Genomic DNA, 17,142 nt, shown 5'->3' with positions numbered 1-17,142 from the left:
TTCCAGTCAGTCTCAGTTAAATATAAAGAACACACTTCCTTTAAGGCATTGAATTAAAATAGAAACAAAACAAACAAACAAACAAAAAAAACTACATGTGACAATGGATCTGCAGAATAATACACAAATATCTGATGATCTAATGATGTAAACTCAGAACCCCTTCCCTCCTCAGCATTTTGTAGTGTATGTGCATTGTATGTATGTATTCTGCTGAATCCTAAACTCATTATTTGGTCACTATTGAAAGAGAAATACATTGAGGGAAAAAAAGCTTAAAAATGACTTTTTAAACCGTTATTTTACAAAATAACATCACATGAAGGAGCCAAGCAAATTTTTCGCTTTTTGGAAAGTACAAATTACTCAATATCGACAATGGTCGACACCAAAATGTGTTTCACTGTGAGACACCTACTGTGACAGAAGAGAAATTCCACCCACAATTCACAGGGGCATGCTCTAAATAAATGCCTGCAGTAGACACAGGAAGCTGGAGATGGAAAATAAACATTTAAAGTGGTCCACTCTGGGAGGAAAGTATAGAGGAGGAAAAAACACACACAAAAGAAGTCCACAGAGGAAGGGTGCTGTAGAAATTAAAAGCATAATTAAGTTCCTCCACACTGAACAACTGTGTGACCATAGCCTCCAAGAGTGCCCTACTCTCTCCCCTCTCCACAACCCATCAATTGTCTTCGGAGCAGCAGCAGCAAGTGTTGATGGGGGAAGGAAAAAACAGCTTTGAAGATAACAATAACCCACACAGGCTGTACGGACTCAGGAAAGGTGACGTGTAACCCGGGGTGGTACTCAGCTTGTCAAAGACTCACTGAGGCTTGATATCAAAAGACCACACCTTTTACCACACCTCCCTTAACTGCTCAAGCCCTGATTGGATCAGAGGTTCTACAGCGCCTCATAGTCTCCTGGCCCCTCCCCTCCTGCCAGGAAGGCTTCCAGGTCGTCCACGTCGCTGGGCTTCTTGGTCCTTGATTTCTTCTTCTTCTTCTCATCTCCTGTCCCTGCCTCCTCTTTCTCCTTCTTTTTGTGTTTGTTTCTCTTTTTGCTGCTTTTTTCTTCCTCCTGTGAGGAATTGAGACAGGCTTTACAGGAATCGGAACGGTGTCACTGTCTTTATGCTGAATAATCTGCTACTTGGCCATGCAAGTGAATCTGAATAATTGTCATGTAACAAGACCATCTGCCTAAACAACGATCTTTTGACTGCTAGAAATAAAAAAAGAGTGGGCACTGCTTTGGACTGTTGAGAAACTGAAAATAAATTGATACAATTCAGAAAAATTCATCAAGTTTCTGGCAGTTTCTTCAAAGCCTTAAAAGCATCTATGTCCTGACGATGGCATTGAAATGAATCTGCTATTACTTCAGAAACATCTCTTTACCTCTTTACTTTTCTTCTTCTTTTTCTTCTTCTCCTTTGAAGAGTGTTTGCTCTCTTTATCTAGAAGGATAAATAATTATATACACGTATTTGCATTTCAAAGACTTAAGTTCATATTGAAATCTTCTGAGACTAGCTTTCATTGGCATGGAGTGTCTCAAAACATTTTTATCCAGAAGCACACACTCTCATATAACCTGTCATACTTCATAAGCATCAAGCCATTGTTTTACTTTGGTCACAAGAGGTTAACAAAAGCAGTTTTTTGTTCTGTTTTGGTGTAAAAATAAGTAAAATGGAAGATGTAAATAACCAATGGTATATTCCATTTTATGCCTTTAAATGCCTTAAATTAGAGCATCCTAAACACTGGTCCTGTGTTACTAAAGCAGGGAGGGAAAAGATAAGATGGTATGTTATGGAAGAGCTGTATGGGGCAGGGTGAGGTGGGATGAGTAGGGAATGATGGGTGTGGCAGGGAGGGGCTGGGAGAGGGAGCTCAGCAGGGGAATGATAGAAGACGAATGGCAGGGCAGTGCAGAGCGTGAAGGTAACATGCCTTCCTGGTCCTCGCTGCTGTCTTTGCTCTTGGCCGTGGATTCCTCAAAGCCCAGTCCAAACAGGTCGGTTTCGTTCTTGCTCTTGAAGGAGAGGACGGTGGGCTTCAGGGGCTCCTTGGCCATGGCGGCGGGGAGGTCATCGTCCGACAGGTCTGGCAGATCGTCCCTTGCCGTGAACGATACCTTTGAACACAGGAAACAGATGGCAACGGAGCAGTTTCAGAATCATTACACCTGAGAGACAGCACCGAGGGGTTCACAGTTACCCAACCACACAGGATCTGAAAAGAGTGCTTAGGGTTACAGGGATGATTCACAAGAGCTCTACGGGAAAGAGGAACCGATGAACCCCTTCAGGTTTTGGAGTGAGTACCATTTTTGAGCTGAATCAAAAAGAGACTTGGGAGCATCTGATCAAAGTTTTAATATGTTACAAGGGTTTACAAGGCATTTATAAAGTTAACTCCAAAACTATTTCAAGACCCGAGTTCTGTGAAAAGAACACGAGGACATACGTCAAAATTATTTAAAGGACAGTTTACTATGATTTACAATGGAGGTAGACACCCCTCAATGTTCATGCCTAGAGGGTCTGAACAGCCTGTCATACATTCACAGAATACATTCTTATGTATTGTTGCTAGGTAAATGGGGGCTGTTCAAACTAACAAAAGCAAACAAAAGATAAAATAAATAAAATTTCAGAATGAAATACAGCCCCACCCCCTTTATAAGAATGAAAGAAAGCACTGTCAGAAAAAGAAGCGAGTGTATATGATTTGGACTTCCCTTTTGTCCCTCACTTGAGAATTCTCATTAAACTGCAGCCCACTTGCTGGGTGTGACTATTCAGCTGCTGATCATTTTTAATAAACCACTTTGTAGATATATCCAGTCATACATTATTTTATTTTTACTTCTGTGGGCAGAGCAAGTGTTCTGAGGGGAGAAAATGGCAGCCCTACCTTCTGTATTTTGTCTGAGCCTTCGCTCTCAAAGTCGGGGTCGTCCATGACGTAGGAGAGCATCTGCTTAGCGCACGGCGCCTCGTGTTCGGAGTCTGAGGACTCCACTTCCGCGGCTCCCCCCTTCTTGCTGGGGCGTCCTGGCTGCACAGGGGCGGGCTCTGCCCTCAGCCCCCTGGCTTTGTCCTGGGGATGTGACGGTGGCCTCTTCTCTGACGCTCTGGGTTTGCTTTGAGTCTGCACGGCAGAGCTAACCCCAGAATAAAAATGCCTCATTAAAAACACACCTACGGTGGACTGAATGGTAAATGAGACACCCTGTACTGTTAAGATTAGGGCTGAACAAAACATAGCAGAATAGGACTTGACTGCATTTTCAGCAACTTGTCTTGCATTTATTCCACACATCTAAGACATCACAAAGAAAAAAAAACAGTAAACATCTGCATTGGAATAGTCAGAAAAAATAGTTTCACTAATGTCAGATTGGTTTGCTCATTAATAACTGGTTCACTCAAAAAATAAAAAAACAAGTAAATATGCTACTTACACACAAATCTTATTTGTTTGTACTTAGTATTTGCTTGGCACTACAGCCTTTAAACTTTCCCTGGAGGTACTTTTCTGATACTGAATTTGACAGAATTGTCTCCACTGGAGATTTCCAATGGTGGAACAAAAATTCCTAATGACATTGACTGAGAATTAAATGATCATTTTCTTTTACAGAACAGCCTCGAGCATTCTCACTTCCTGTTTCCTACTGGGCGATCTGTATTGCTGCAGCTGGTGATGGTGGCCTGACTGTGTGAGACTCCTTACCGTTTGGTGTCTGGGTCGCTGTCCAGGTCCTCGTGTCGTGTCACCGGGGGTGCCCGCTTCTCCTCCTCCTCGTCGCTAGACAGGGTGATCCCCACGCTAGGGACAGTAACTGGGGGCGGGGCTTTGGACGGGACCTTGTCATCAGGGTCCAAATCGTCCTGGAACCCCGCCACCAGGGGGTTCCCCCCACGACCTTCGCCATCGCTATACATTGGGAAAGGAAGTGCGGACAATTCGTCATTTAATTGATTGATCAAATTCTAATTCACATAGCAGCTTTAACTACACACCAATTGCCTCACCGATCGAGTTCCATTTGAAGACAGATGTTCAGACCTTGGATGTTGCAAGACATTACATAAATAATACAAATAATAATACAAATAATTTCAATAAAACCAATGACATTAGAAATGAAGTTGCTTTTGAGGGGCACAATCTCTGACAGGCAAAGATATCGGGCTGAGTATAAAGACAATTTGCCCATTCGGGTGGGTAAAAATTGCCCTTAGTTTCTTTTCAAGCGAAGTCTCATCAAATACAAATGCTTTGCAGCATTTCCAGGTAGAAAGAGCAGAGTCCTGCAGGCAGCCACAGAAGGCACAGACTCTCACTGCGGCTTGAGGGGGATGGAATTTCCTGCACGCTTCCAAAGTACAGCAGGTCACCTCAAGATTCCCGCGCTTCTACCGCCCATGAAAACACTTAAATGGAAAGGAAAGGACAGGTAAGCCACGGCCACAGAAGAGCTCTGATCAGAGCTGTTCTTAACTCCCGACACAGACACAAGACACCCTTATCTGGCGATTGGATACTGCAGCCTTTTTTTTTAAACATTCAAAATCCCAAACAAAAAAATACGAGTCAGCGGAGGGCCAGTGCTTCACCTCCGCTCTAGGGGCGACGCGAGTGCAGCATCCGCACGGCTTCAAGGCCGCTTTTCACGGTCTTTTATTACGAGAAGAGCGGTTTGGATGCGGTCCAGCGGGGCGAGAGAGTGTGCTTCAGGGATCACTTCCCATCCAGCTCATCCCTTCAGGATGCATTATCTCATTTATGGCCTGCCTCCTTCCAGCTCTGTCACGTTTACTTTTATTATTAATGCTTCCCTTTATTACAGCTCCCGCAGTAAGCCTTCTCCAATGGAACGAGGTGCTCTTAAGAATCAGGCTAGGGCTCTGTAACGATGACTGACGGCGCACACTATGTGAGGGTTAAATGCATTGTGGGAGAAACGGGAACAGCAGAAATTGTGTAACAAGCGTCACTGCATGTAATCAGGTACGCATTGATTAAACTAAATTAAATTGGTCCAAGATGTTGACACAAGGTTTCTGTGACACTCAAAAAGATTAAGGATGTTATCTGCATGTTTACCTGTCGCTGTCTGCGGTGACTGCCGGCTTGGGCCGCCCCTTGGCCTTCACCGTGCCGCTGTCCTCCAGGAAGCTCCGGTCGAGACTCTCATCCGGTACGAAGTCGTCCACGCTGTTTACCTTGGGCGGGACCTCGGGGGCCGCAGGTGACGGCCCGTCTGGGGACGGATGCAAAGTGTCATTCCGAGTAGTGTTCTGCGAACTGAGTGACATTGTGCTCTTGGAAGAAAGCTCTTTTACGCCACCTACTGGTAACCCACTAAATTAAGGAGTCTTCTGTGAGGTGACAGCTCTATGACTGGAACAAAATACCCCAGCGCTGCCAAAATGAGCTACACTGTGAGCATGGAACACACTTAGCACGCTTTCACACACTGCACGGACCGAGAGCTACCAGACTGATTGCCATTGGCTCACGATAAACACACATTTAAGACACCCTTGAAATTCAGCGAAGGACATCACAGATTAAAAAGGCTGCGAGGCGAGGGGAGCCCTAGCAGCACCAGACTGCAGGGTGATCAGCACGCGGTTACGCTAGGGGTTAACAGCCTGCTGCCAGAGACTGCAATGCAGCAGCCCGGGCGGCGGAGCGGAACGGAGCGGACGCAGGAGCTGGTAGCTCAGAGGGTCTGCGGTGCCCCCTCATCGGTCACTCATCATTGTGCAAGGGCTGACGGTCGCCACACCGCCCCTCAGCGGGACACGTATTAGTGGAGCTGGGGGCTGCAAGTTTGAGTCTCTGGCTGCGCACCGCCACTGCTCCCTTGAGCGAAGCATTTCACCTAAATTGATTGATCGATTGATTGATCTAGCTGCATAAATGGACAGCGTGTGCTGACCTCTGATAAGGGCACCTGCTGATTGATCTAGCTGCATAAATGGACAGTGTGTGATGACCCCTGATAAGGGCACCTGCTAAGTAAAGTGCTTGCACAGCAACATGTTGTATTTACAGCTTCACTGGCATGTGCAACTGATTAGTGAGACCGTTCTCATTTAATGTTCCCATATAACTGCGGCTAGATGTGACATGCATGCTTTCTCTCTGCATTTCGTGACTCTGTAGTATTCAATATGCCTGTCTATCTCAACAGAAGAACTTAGCCATATTACTAAAATATCTTTTCTAATGCTTACCTTGTGGCCTTACCCAAGATTTAACCAAAGCTTAAATCACATTGCTGGGCTTTTAACCCAAATGTGGCAGGCCTGATTCCCTGGGGGGGCACTGACGTTGTTCCCCTAAGCACTTGAATTGTATTAATTCTTTATCATAATGATTAAATAATCATATTTACTTTAAATGAAAAAGAATGTCAATTTAAATAAGGATCACACATACAACACCAGCTAACTCCCTTTTAACATATCACATCTAATACAGTATTACTTTGGTGTCTACTTGACATGAAATTATTCTAGTTATGACAAGAAGATAAAATCCTATCCCCAATCTCTCAAAATTATTAATTAAAAAATATTCATATGAAGTTATTTTTATGAATTGTACAGATTAACAGACAGCATTATGTAAACATCAATCATTTGTGAATAGGTGATCTTAAACTGGAAAACCTATTAAATACAGAAGAGGCAAGACTTATCAATGTGAAGGTAACCTCTCTGCTGACACTGACTCAGGAGAGGGGCTTGCCAGAGCAGACTCACCTGGTTTACCTGCTGGGGCTTCCTGGGTGGTGGAGGTCCCGAAGAGGCGCGAGATAAAACCACGTTTTTGCTGGGGGGGTGCAGTGGCGGGGGCCCCGGGGGGTGTGGAGGCTGGGACGGGACGTTCCAGCTGCTGGAGCGGGGGCTGGGGCTGGGCAGCAGGGGGCACTGCGGCGCTGGAGAGGGGAGGTGCTGAGGGGGAGGGGACAGGGGCTGGGGGGAGGATTTGAGGGGGGAGGGGCTGTTGGGGGCTGCTGGGGCTGGAGCTGGCTGTGGAGGCTCCGCTTGGGGGGACAATGGGGGACTGGGACCCTGAGGACGGGCTCTGGCCATTGGTTGGGCCCGGAGAGCTGTACCCTTTGCCACGAGCTTCCATCATCTCCAAGAAGCTGGGAGTTTAAGAGAATGAGCCATTTTAAAACTGCACTACAGACTACATGCAACACTCAAGAAACCACAAACATTAGGCAACACATGAATGGCTACACCTATACATGTGGACGAACACGTCGTAGGTCTGTGTGTGCGTGCCAGCGTGAGTGTGTGTGTGTGTGTACATACATGTCATAGTTCTGGTCCTCAGTTTCTTGTTGGACAGTCAGCTCCTCCAGCGTGGCGTCGATGTCCAGCTGATTGGTCTCCAGCTGCCGCAGGAGCGTCTCCCTCTGCAGAGACAGGCATCGCTGGGAACGGGTGACCGTACATGACCACCCATAACAACACAACACAGGAGCATGGGATCCACAGCCAGGCTCGGGTGGAGAGGTGGGGTGGTTTTCAAAACCCTTGAATGAGTCAACCAACCAGCTGATCAGCAAGGGCCCTCTGTTCAGCCTGTTTCCGTGTCATCGCTAACGGAACGGGCCTACCACAGGTGCATTCCAAGGTTTCAAATGACCACAGGAGCAACAAGACACCCAGCTACTGAGGGTAGCAGTGCGGTGGAGTAGTTTGAGTTCTGGACTCTAGGCCTGAGGGTTATGGGGTGAAACTGGCAGTGGGGGGAACAATGAATGAATGAAATAAAGTAGTAATGCTGAAAATGGAACAAGGATCTACATACAGCTGTAAAGGAGACAGTTATCTAAAGTAAGTAGAATGCAGTAAGTTATAAGACCATAATGTGTGATATCACTGGGGAAAATCTAGTTGACTACAAAATTGCACAAGCAAAGCTATTAATAGAAAAAGTACAAGATGGCAGGATAATAATGCTTGATCATGACATCACACAAAATTTTCAGTTTTCATTGACTACAAGAGCGTGGAATAAAGAAGTTACTTCCCGCGTGGTGAAAAAAAAAAACCCTTAAAACCTTAAGGGCCAATACCAACAATGGCAGCAGTTCCAGGCCTACTGGAGCTAAGTAGTAGTGGTCTAGATGGGAGGCTAAAGCTAAGGTCACTGAAATAAGCCCAGGGGGAACAGCCTGGTAGTGTTGGGACCTGCAGACTCTCACAGCCCTCACTGTATGATAACTACATGAAATGGATCCTCCAGGAGGGAAAACAAGAGGCTGGCTTGGGCGCTGAAAGATTGATGAGCTCAAATTCACCCTACGGAGGACATCGGAAAAACATCACCGCAGGCTCCCAGTGAAGCTCGCAGCAAAACAATCACATCATCATACCGCCCTGCAACCAATCACACCATCTAACAGATCTGCAACCTATCCGTGTCATTAAACCGCCTTGCAACCAATCGCATCATCTGACAACCAATCATATACCGCATCCCCTTGCAGCCAATCATATCATCTTGTTGTCCTACAGACATTGCCCAGAAACACAGAGCCACAATAACACCTGCAAGTGCATGTGCCCCAACACATCCCTTTCAACTGTAATAAAAACAGCCATGCTAAATTAACAAAACACAATGCCAAGAACAACAGGAAACTACGTATTTAATAGTACCTGCAAGGCCTGTACTGGAGAGAGATGGGAGTGGCCACTGGAGAAGACTATAGGAGCCAAGCTGTGTGCAGTATATTAACATCACATATGAGGCATTTGGGGCGGACATGCGAAGTCTAACAAGGTTCTGGCTGCTCCTTCTTCACGTTATTTATTCATAGTAACAGCAGCCAGCAGAACCTGGTTTGCACAGACATCCACACCCACCTGACAACAGCCAGTGACTGACCTGTAGCTGCAGGAAAGGGATGTTGAAGAATCTGTGGAGGTACTTCAGGCCGAAGCCGTTCTTCATAGAAGACTCGGCGTAATGGATGTAGGAGGAACCCAGAGGTCTGCAGGGAGAACAACAGGTGGATGAGCTAATGCATCAGAGAGTGGCAGTCCAGCTGCTGATGCGCCCACAGCCAAGCCATGAGCTCGCCTCTTTGGACAGCAAGACCTTTCCAGTCCTTTAAAATAAATGGTGGCAATAAAACAGCATTTTGAATCCAGCTGCAACATTTATGCTTTTTTTTTTTTTTTGTCCCAGGGTAATGCGGTTTGGGAGTCAAAAGCACTTAAAGCCAGTGCGACAAAACCATTTTCCTGCCAAAGGCTCAACAGTTGCCAATCTCCTTCCAGCAGCCGTGCACTCTCCTGTTTTTTTTTTTTTTTTTTAATGGCCCAATAACTTACGTGACTGCGTGGCGCCCCCTACCTGTTGAGGCCGGAGATGAAGTCTCGGATGTCGTCGGGCAGGATGACGCGGTGCTCGCCCATGTCCCTCTGGTTGCCCAGCACGCACACGGGCACGTGGGTGGGCACCTTGGGCAGCTCCCGCAGGATGTAGTTGAACGTCCTGCAAAAGGGTGGTGAGCAGCATGTCACAGAGGGCAAGTCAATGACATCTCTCTCCCATCAGAGATTTTTTGTGTTCCACCTAAAACAGGAAGTACACGAGGTGTTGGGGCTTTCACCCTGTGCTACTCTCTGTCCACTTTTAACACATCATATTCTCACTGCAGACAAAGGAAGGGAGGACAATCAATCTATCTATTCAACTCCCTTTGTCTAGTATTACTTTTATGTAATTCTTTCAGAGCAAATGATTCAATGTAGAGCACGAAACTCTGAAGGGGTCCATGAAAAACTTGCTAACCTATTTCCTTTTTTGGGTTAAGCCCATTTCAACATTGCAGAATCACCTCAAAAATTATATAAACTATAACTGTGTATTTTTACACAGTTATTCTTAATTTATCAAGGGTTCTTCCATTTGAGATGAGGCAATCATATGTACCATATCCAGGTTTAAAGTGTGATAACATTCACTGCCCTATGTTGACCTAGTTCCTCTGCACCTTGTGGCCCAATGGTTGTGTCCTTGTACAGCTATAGTGGGACAGCTCACCTCCCACAGGCGATTCTCACCATTGTTTAGTGATGTCGAACATCATGATAACCCCATTGCAGTTTTTATACACGTCCAGAAACTCTGCATCCAGGGCCATTTCAGTTTCAGACTGCAGCACGCACAGAAAATACAGAGAGGCATTACTCAGAGGTCAGTTCTGAGTGCACTTTGCTGTTACACAATCACACCACAGCTTTTGTTCAGTAGCCCAGTTAAATTAACTATGTTAAAGGATAAGAATTTATCCTCAGTCAAACCACAGCTGTCAGAATGAGACAGAGGCCCAAGAGCTTACCTCCTGAGGCTCGTTTTCCAGCTTCAGGCTCTCGCCACGCTTCTTTCCTTTGCCTGCAGTGGATATGAAGAAATACATTTGGGAAAGCATAAGAGAGACAAATCACCACCTCTCGCACACACAAAGCTCCACGCCAAATGCACAAAAGGCACTGCAACAGCAAGATCATTCCAATCATTTCTGTTGAACTGGTGCATGACGTCTGGTTAAAAGCTGCACCTTCGAGTGCAGGCTTCATCTTGTATCCAACGATGCGATATTGCCATTTGACAGAGTGCATGTGCTGTATTGGATAGTTGCAGCCTTGTATATTTAGGATACAAGGCTGAGGGATAATTCAGTACTCTGACTACAATGAAACTCCATAGCTCTCTATGCATTTCTGTATGATCCACTAGAGCTTCATGTACAACCAAAACCAAGAGAGCAACAGCAGCAAATGTGTCAAATGGGACAAGGGGACAGTGAAGAAGCTTGGATTTCACAGTCAGGAGGAGAGAGGCCCATGTTAGACAGCTCAAATGATTCAGAGAGAACTGCACTCCCTTCTTTGTGGAACAGCTGTGACGTATTAATTAGGCAGGTCAGCTCCCGGCGAGCCTCTCTGATCAGAACATAACCAGGTCAATCGAGGTTAAAAATAGTGCCTTGTGTTTGTCAACGCTCCATTCGACCCATTTCCTGATTTTCATGACAAGGACATGCTGTCCTGTGCATAATTACATGATGTAGAACAAGAGCAAGTGCTCTGCAGCTATGTCGGAAGGTACACACGAGCATACCAAAGGGGGATAGAGCTGACTAAAGAATCATTCTAAGGCCACCTGACTGATGACCGATTAATATTCAAATGCTCATTAATTAACAAAAACCAAAATCGGAGGGCCCAAGGACCTGTCATAGAATAATTCATTCTCTTACGCATTTCAAAGTATGAATGAATAGATGTCTCTGCTGTGAGTTATTCACACAGAAAGATGTGGAGTTTCAGTTACAGCCTGGGGAAGCAGGGGGTTAATTATTTATGTGTGGGATCTTGGTAGCAATGGAGTATTTGAATATCAAATTGTGTGAAATGAAAATTCTAGCCTTAACGCGCAAGTGTGAGTCTCCTCCTCTTTCTCATGCACCGGTGTGAGAAAATATTCCCCACTGCTGCAGAAGAACTGGCCTCCCTGACTCTTCTGCAAACACACAGCGCTCTTACAGAAGCCTGGCTCTACTCTACGTCTGCGGGGAGAGTAAACAGCAAGCAGAAGAGCACACTTGGCATGCAGCAGCAGTCTAACCCTCCACAGGCTACCGTGACTCTCACCTAAACTTTCAGGAAGAGGGTATTTTTGGCCTAAGGGAATTGCAGGAGAGAAGCAGAACAAAAAGAAAAAAACAACGACAACAACATTAATTACGATGATTATGAAACTCATGCCTCATTTCGAATATTCATTTATTCAAATGAGATACACACATGGGACAAACCAGAAGGACAGGGTGACTGGAATCGATGTCAGAGAGGCAGAGAGTGAGTTAGGTTACAATTGGAGAAGAGGAGAAAAAAACTCACACACACATGTGCGCGTACACACACCTACCTGTACACTCACTGTTTTTACACAGAGGTATCCTGCTTTCTCGCAAGTCTCGACCACAAACAGAAGTTATGTTCACTGCACACAAAGCTCAGGCAATCAGTCCCATGACTCTGGTTTGTGCCTCCTTTCATTAACAGACCAGTTGAGAACTATGCCAACTATGGTCGGCACAGTGCTTACAGCCCCACAACCTTCACCTCTGCCCATAAGCCAGCTCTAAAATAAAAATAAGTTAAAACAGAAAAGCTCCTCAGCAAAGTGACACACTAAGTCTCTTTCTCCAACTCCATCCGTCACTCACCTTTATCTACGACGTCCCACACCTCCACCTTGACCACATCATCGGTTGCTGCAGAAACACACAGAGAGGTTCAGCCACAGGAGTTGACACGGCCGCACGTTCACACATCTTGCAAACCACAGGTCAGTAATAGCAGCCGCGACTCTCATATTGTGCCTCAATGACAGAATCGAAACAGTTGAGCAGTTCTGGGGTAAGTCGATACGTTAGCTTGCGTGGCTACTTAATGGACTCCTAACCTGGTAGGGTAGCAAATAACAGCAAAACTGAACAGGAATCATATCAAGCTGGGAAAAAAGTCACATGTCGATAGCGGGGGCAGTCTACAATGCAATGAGACTGTACTTTTCTGAACCTGTGAAGATCACCCATTATAGTGGAAAGCATCTTCTACTGTAGCAAAGGTCCAAAAGACTGCAGTAGATTTTCTTGTTTTGTTTTAGATAGAATCAAATATTAATCATTAACAATGTGCTGCTAAAGTACAGACTTAGAAATAAAGTAAAAGTTACGACAAAAGAGAGTGGAATTACAATCATTTCAGACACTCCAGGCAATAGGAATATCAGAACAGAACATGAAAGGGTTCAGCTCCTGAGACTAAACCAGGCTGGTTCATTATAACCCTATAATGAGCCAGTCTAGTTCCAGCTCTACAAAGGAGAGAGAGTGTAGTGAGCCAGCATGGTTCCAGCTCTGCAGTAGGAAAGGAGTAATGCTGGTCTGATTTTATGTAAGGAATCTCAGTTTGGGAGTAGCCTTTGGACAGAATGCTACGAACACCTGGAATATAACATATGGTCCCTTTTCGAGTCCCCCTCTCCCACACAGTGACAACTTTGGTAGGCAATGAGCATGGCTTGATCCATCCTATTAGCAGGCTAACTATTTTGCTACCTAACAGGCTAACAAGAATTTCAATCAAATAATTACCTTGGAGAGCGCCCACACCTGAAATGAGAGAGTAACGCAGAGGGAACGAGAAGTGACACAAAAATGACTAGGTTTCATCTGTGATCACACAGAAAGGTTATCAATGCCCACTAATAACAAATCAGCCACTTAATAAAAGTTCAAATGCCAAATTTGCTTTTCTTTGCAATTACATGTGTGTACATATCTCTCTATACACTATCCAACACAGACAAAGACAAGCAGCCAGGCACAGTCTGCAGAGTCCTTCATTGATGAAAGGGGCTTCATTTACACTGCTATTTATACCACTGGCTGCATCTTGGCAGGGACCAGTCACTATCATTGCTTGAGCAATGTCAATGAAAAAAACAGTTGCACATAGAGGAAGTGACGTTGGGCTGTGAGAGGAAAGAACTGCATGAAAGCCAGCTACATCTATAGGTTGCTGATAGATTCATCTAATGAAACCCAAACTAAACACCATGTGTCTATGCACAAGCAGGATCCCCCAAAGAGAGACCTAAGATCGGCTTTACAAGCCCTCATCTACTAACTTCAACCATGATGACCGCTAATCTTAGACTGGTCTAGGGTCAGTGCTTGTGGAGACCACCTACATGGACAGACATCCACAAAAGGCAGTTTCTCTTACTTTTGTAGTTCCAGTGGATGCTGGTGACCTGGATCTCCTGGGTGGGGATGTACTCCTCCAGGAACTTCTTCCCTTGCAGTCGGTGCCACAGCGCACTCTTACCTGTGTTTCTATCCCCACGAATCACAATCTTCACTGGCGTAAGGGCAAAGGGGATACAGAGTGTCAGTGATGAGGCCCATGGAGCATATTTTTTGAATGTGTCTTTGTTAGTACTGTCTCCTCTGCAGTGTATGGGGTGTTTGGAAAAGGCTACTTTCCCAGCTTCAGTACGGGCACAAAACTCCCTGAGTCAGCACTGAGAAGGTCACCTTGGGCCAGAGGGTGCTGCTCAACTCAGCGTCCAAGTGCAAAACGCCTCTGCAACTGTCCCGTTACATCATCTTTTTAGAAGTTAATATCCCACAGTTTCACACCTCCAGCAATGGCTGAAAACTGACAACAGAGTGCCACAAGTAAGAACGAAAGATTCTTGCTAACTGTATATCCTATTTTTTTTAGCTTGTTTATGTTATTTAAGATAGCAAAAACAGCACATAGCTATATTAATTAGAAAGCATGTATTTCAACAAGGGTGCAAGTAAAAACTGTGCTGTTTTGTACCTGGTTTGTTTTATGACTGAAAGTGCAATTCAGCAGATGAAATGGTTTGTTGAAAGAGTAAAGCTCAAAGCCCTTGGAGATTCGGAGAGTAGCACTAAAGTGCTATGAATACTTACAAAGAACAGATCAGAAGAACACAGCGCTATAAAAACTGAACCAAAAATGTACAAACTCTTGTCAGCATTTGACTATAACTTGTATGACAATGGCATTCTATTCTACTAAAATAAAACAGCATAAAACACGGATGGTTAACAGTGTTACCAAAGGGTCACTTAAAAAACGGGGTTATAACATGTTACAGACCGACCGCTACTGCAATGAAGTGCATATTAATGGTATAAGTAGTTAGGTAAATTCATCCACAACAAGAAACACGGCCTTCATCAACAGCCTGTTATTAGAAGGTTTGCCTTTACTCACAATAATAATGAAAAATTACTTAAATGGATCACATCATTTTTCTAATCTATAATCCAAGCACAAACGGTTTAGGTGAGGCAGTTTCTCGTATACTATGACTTGAACAAATAATGTGTTTTAGGGAGCATACATTAGTTTCCGACAACAGCTTGAACATTTTACTGCCCCGCTATAATGTAATCCCAACTGAAATTACTAATGACATAGCAGATTTGTTTATAATTATTGTTTATAATTTACTGATAAAACGATGGATTATTATATCCATTAACAAAGGTGAATATTTAACTGAAAGGGTACAACAACAGGTCCCACTACAGATTTGAAAGTGCAACATTCTCCTTCAAAACCAATATCCTCAGGCGCTATTTATGCTACCTCATGGACAATCCCAGTTGTGGAAATGCTGTTTATGTTTACTGCTAACCTAACCTTGCCTACCAGACACACACCAAGTCTGTCAAGCGAGGTTATCTGCAGCCCGTCGCTGACGTGAGAACTACTGACACTGTCACACGAACCAATGCAACTGAACCGCAGAGCGGCATAACTTACTGTTGTACTGAACACCCTTGGCGAATCGTCTCTGCAAGCTTTGGTTCATGGACTGCAGGCCCGCAGGGATGTTCTTATCCTTTAGCTGCCCGGGTTCGGAGCCAACCAGTTTCTTCAGAGCCGAAAACATCGTGATAAATTAAATGGTAACTAAAATGTCCTTTGGAAAATGACTATATGTATCTCTCCCAATAAACCTGAGACACAAAAAAAGTCTTCAGGAGATGACTTAGGTTAGCTAGCTAAAGTTAAGACAATATGCAGCCAGGCTAGCTGCACAATTCCATGGTTCAGTCGTGCCCAGTAGCAAGCTAACGTAGCTAGCTAACCAAGTATTTAACTATAGTAATAGGAAATGATGCAAAAAAGCGTTGGTTAAAAAAGTCGTCGGTAGCGGTTCTTCATGAAGTGCAGACGAGCGTCCTGCAGGAATTTTGCCACGTCTACATCCCCGTCATATCTAATTTGTTTCCTCATACTGGACTTTTTAACCTGATTTCAATCCACCTTCATACTGACAGTCAAATCTCCAATCTTTTCACCATGGTAGCAAGCTAGACTTTTTGCTCAGGACCAATAATTAGTGCTCCGATCCTGTCAGTGCAGGTGTCCATCCAGTTTCCATCTGCAAACAGAGAAAGGCTATGTTGTTTAAACTATATCTGTAGGCATTACCTTTGACAAATCGTTCGTATTATTCTTAGTGTAGCTAATGATACTAACTACGTAGCTAAAGGTTTCTTCTTTACTAGACTATCGAACTAGGTAACGTTTGTTCATTAATATTGAAAACAGCATAGAGCACACAAGACACTGTAGACATAGCAGGCTACTTCGCTGATTACCAACCTATAGCTTGGCAAGTTCTATCTGTGTCATATCAGTTGCATAGGCTAGCTGAATATGTGTCTTTAAAACAAATGAACTATCAAGTTAACTATAGTATTAAAGGTTTCCTTTTTCGAAGAAACCAGGAGTCCCGCATGCTAGCTAGCGATAATTCTACGAGATGGGTAGGACGCAACATTATAGCTAGCTTGCTTGTTAGCTAATTAGGTGGACTACCATATTTAGCTAGCAAGTTGCTACTATGATGCCGGTTACATGAATCCTCTCCCAGTCAAACGAGGCTTAGTCCGATGTCTAACGTTAGCTTTATGAATAGGTGACATAACGTTAACATTAGCAAGTTGGGTAGATAAACTGGTAACTAACGTTATTTCACTGACCCATGTAGCTAGCTGGCTACTTAACTAGAAGTAAAATCAAATACACATAGCAAACAACATATTACCATCGATAGCTAGCGCCCTCATTCAAATTTCATCAGTCTCCAGGATTTTGTCCTCCAACCGAGAGCAACCCAATGCAGTGTATAGCTAGCTGACTAAGTCATCGCGTATATCTGTTTTAAAGTTTTCGCTGAAGCTTACGTGATTTAGTGTTCCACATCTGTTTCCATCGCTTGCGCCAATAACCTAGGGAACTGCCGTGATCCTATCCCTCTCCTCTCCATCTTGTTGATACAGGTCCTGAGCATCAGTCTACTGCAGCAACCATTTTTTTCCAGCCTTCGTTCACACTCTGATCACCAAGAGGAGAGTATGGAGTTCTTTTTTGAGTGGTTTCAGTACTTGTGGCGCCTCTAGTGGCACGGCGATGTTTACGTTGATCATTAATGGCAGATATCTTTG

The 17,142-nt window shown here is 44.5% G+C and overlaps 1 protein-coding gene across 1 annotated transcript; it reads right to left on the bottom strand.

Moving 5' to 3' along the window:
* Positions 1-456: 456 nt before the first annotated feature.
* On the bottom strand, positions 457-17,025 carry rabl6a (RAB, member RAS oncogene family-like 6a). Its single transcript, XM_036529428.1, has 16 exons — positions 16,882-17,025; positions 15,449-16,073; positions 13,868-14,002; positions 12,301-12,348; positions 10,408-10,460; positions 10,130-10,221; positions 9,417-9,557; positions 8,946-9,051; positions 7,361-7,464; positions 6,800-7,188; positions 5,130-5,286; positions 3,753-3,956; positions 2,931-3,180; positions 1,965-2,148; positions 1,407-1,465; positions 457-1,086 (listed from the first exon to the last, which is right to left on the bottom strand). The coding sequence occupies exons 2-16, from the start codon at positions 15,576-15,578 to the stop codon at positions 910-912; spliced, it is 2,229 nt and encodes a 742-aa protein (XP_036385321.1). The 5' UTR covers positions 15,579-16,073; positions 16,882-17,025; the 3' UTR covers positions 457-909.
* Positions 17,026-17,142: the final 117 nt, after the last annotated feature.

The sequence above is a fragment of the Megalops cyprinoides genome, chromosome 5 (genome assembly GCF_013368585.1).
Source record: "Megalops cyprinoides isolate fMegCyp1 chromosome 5, fMegCyp1.pri, whole genome shotgun sequence".
Taxonomy (NCBI): Eukaryota; Metazoa; Chordata; class Actinopteri; order Elopiformes; family Megalopidae; genus Megalops; species Megalops cyprinoides.
This window is presented reverse-complemented; position numbering and strand designations above follow the sequence as displayed.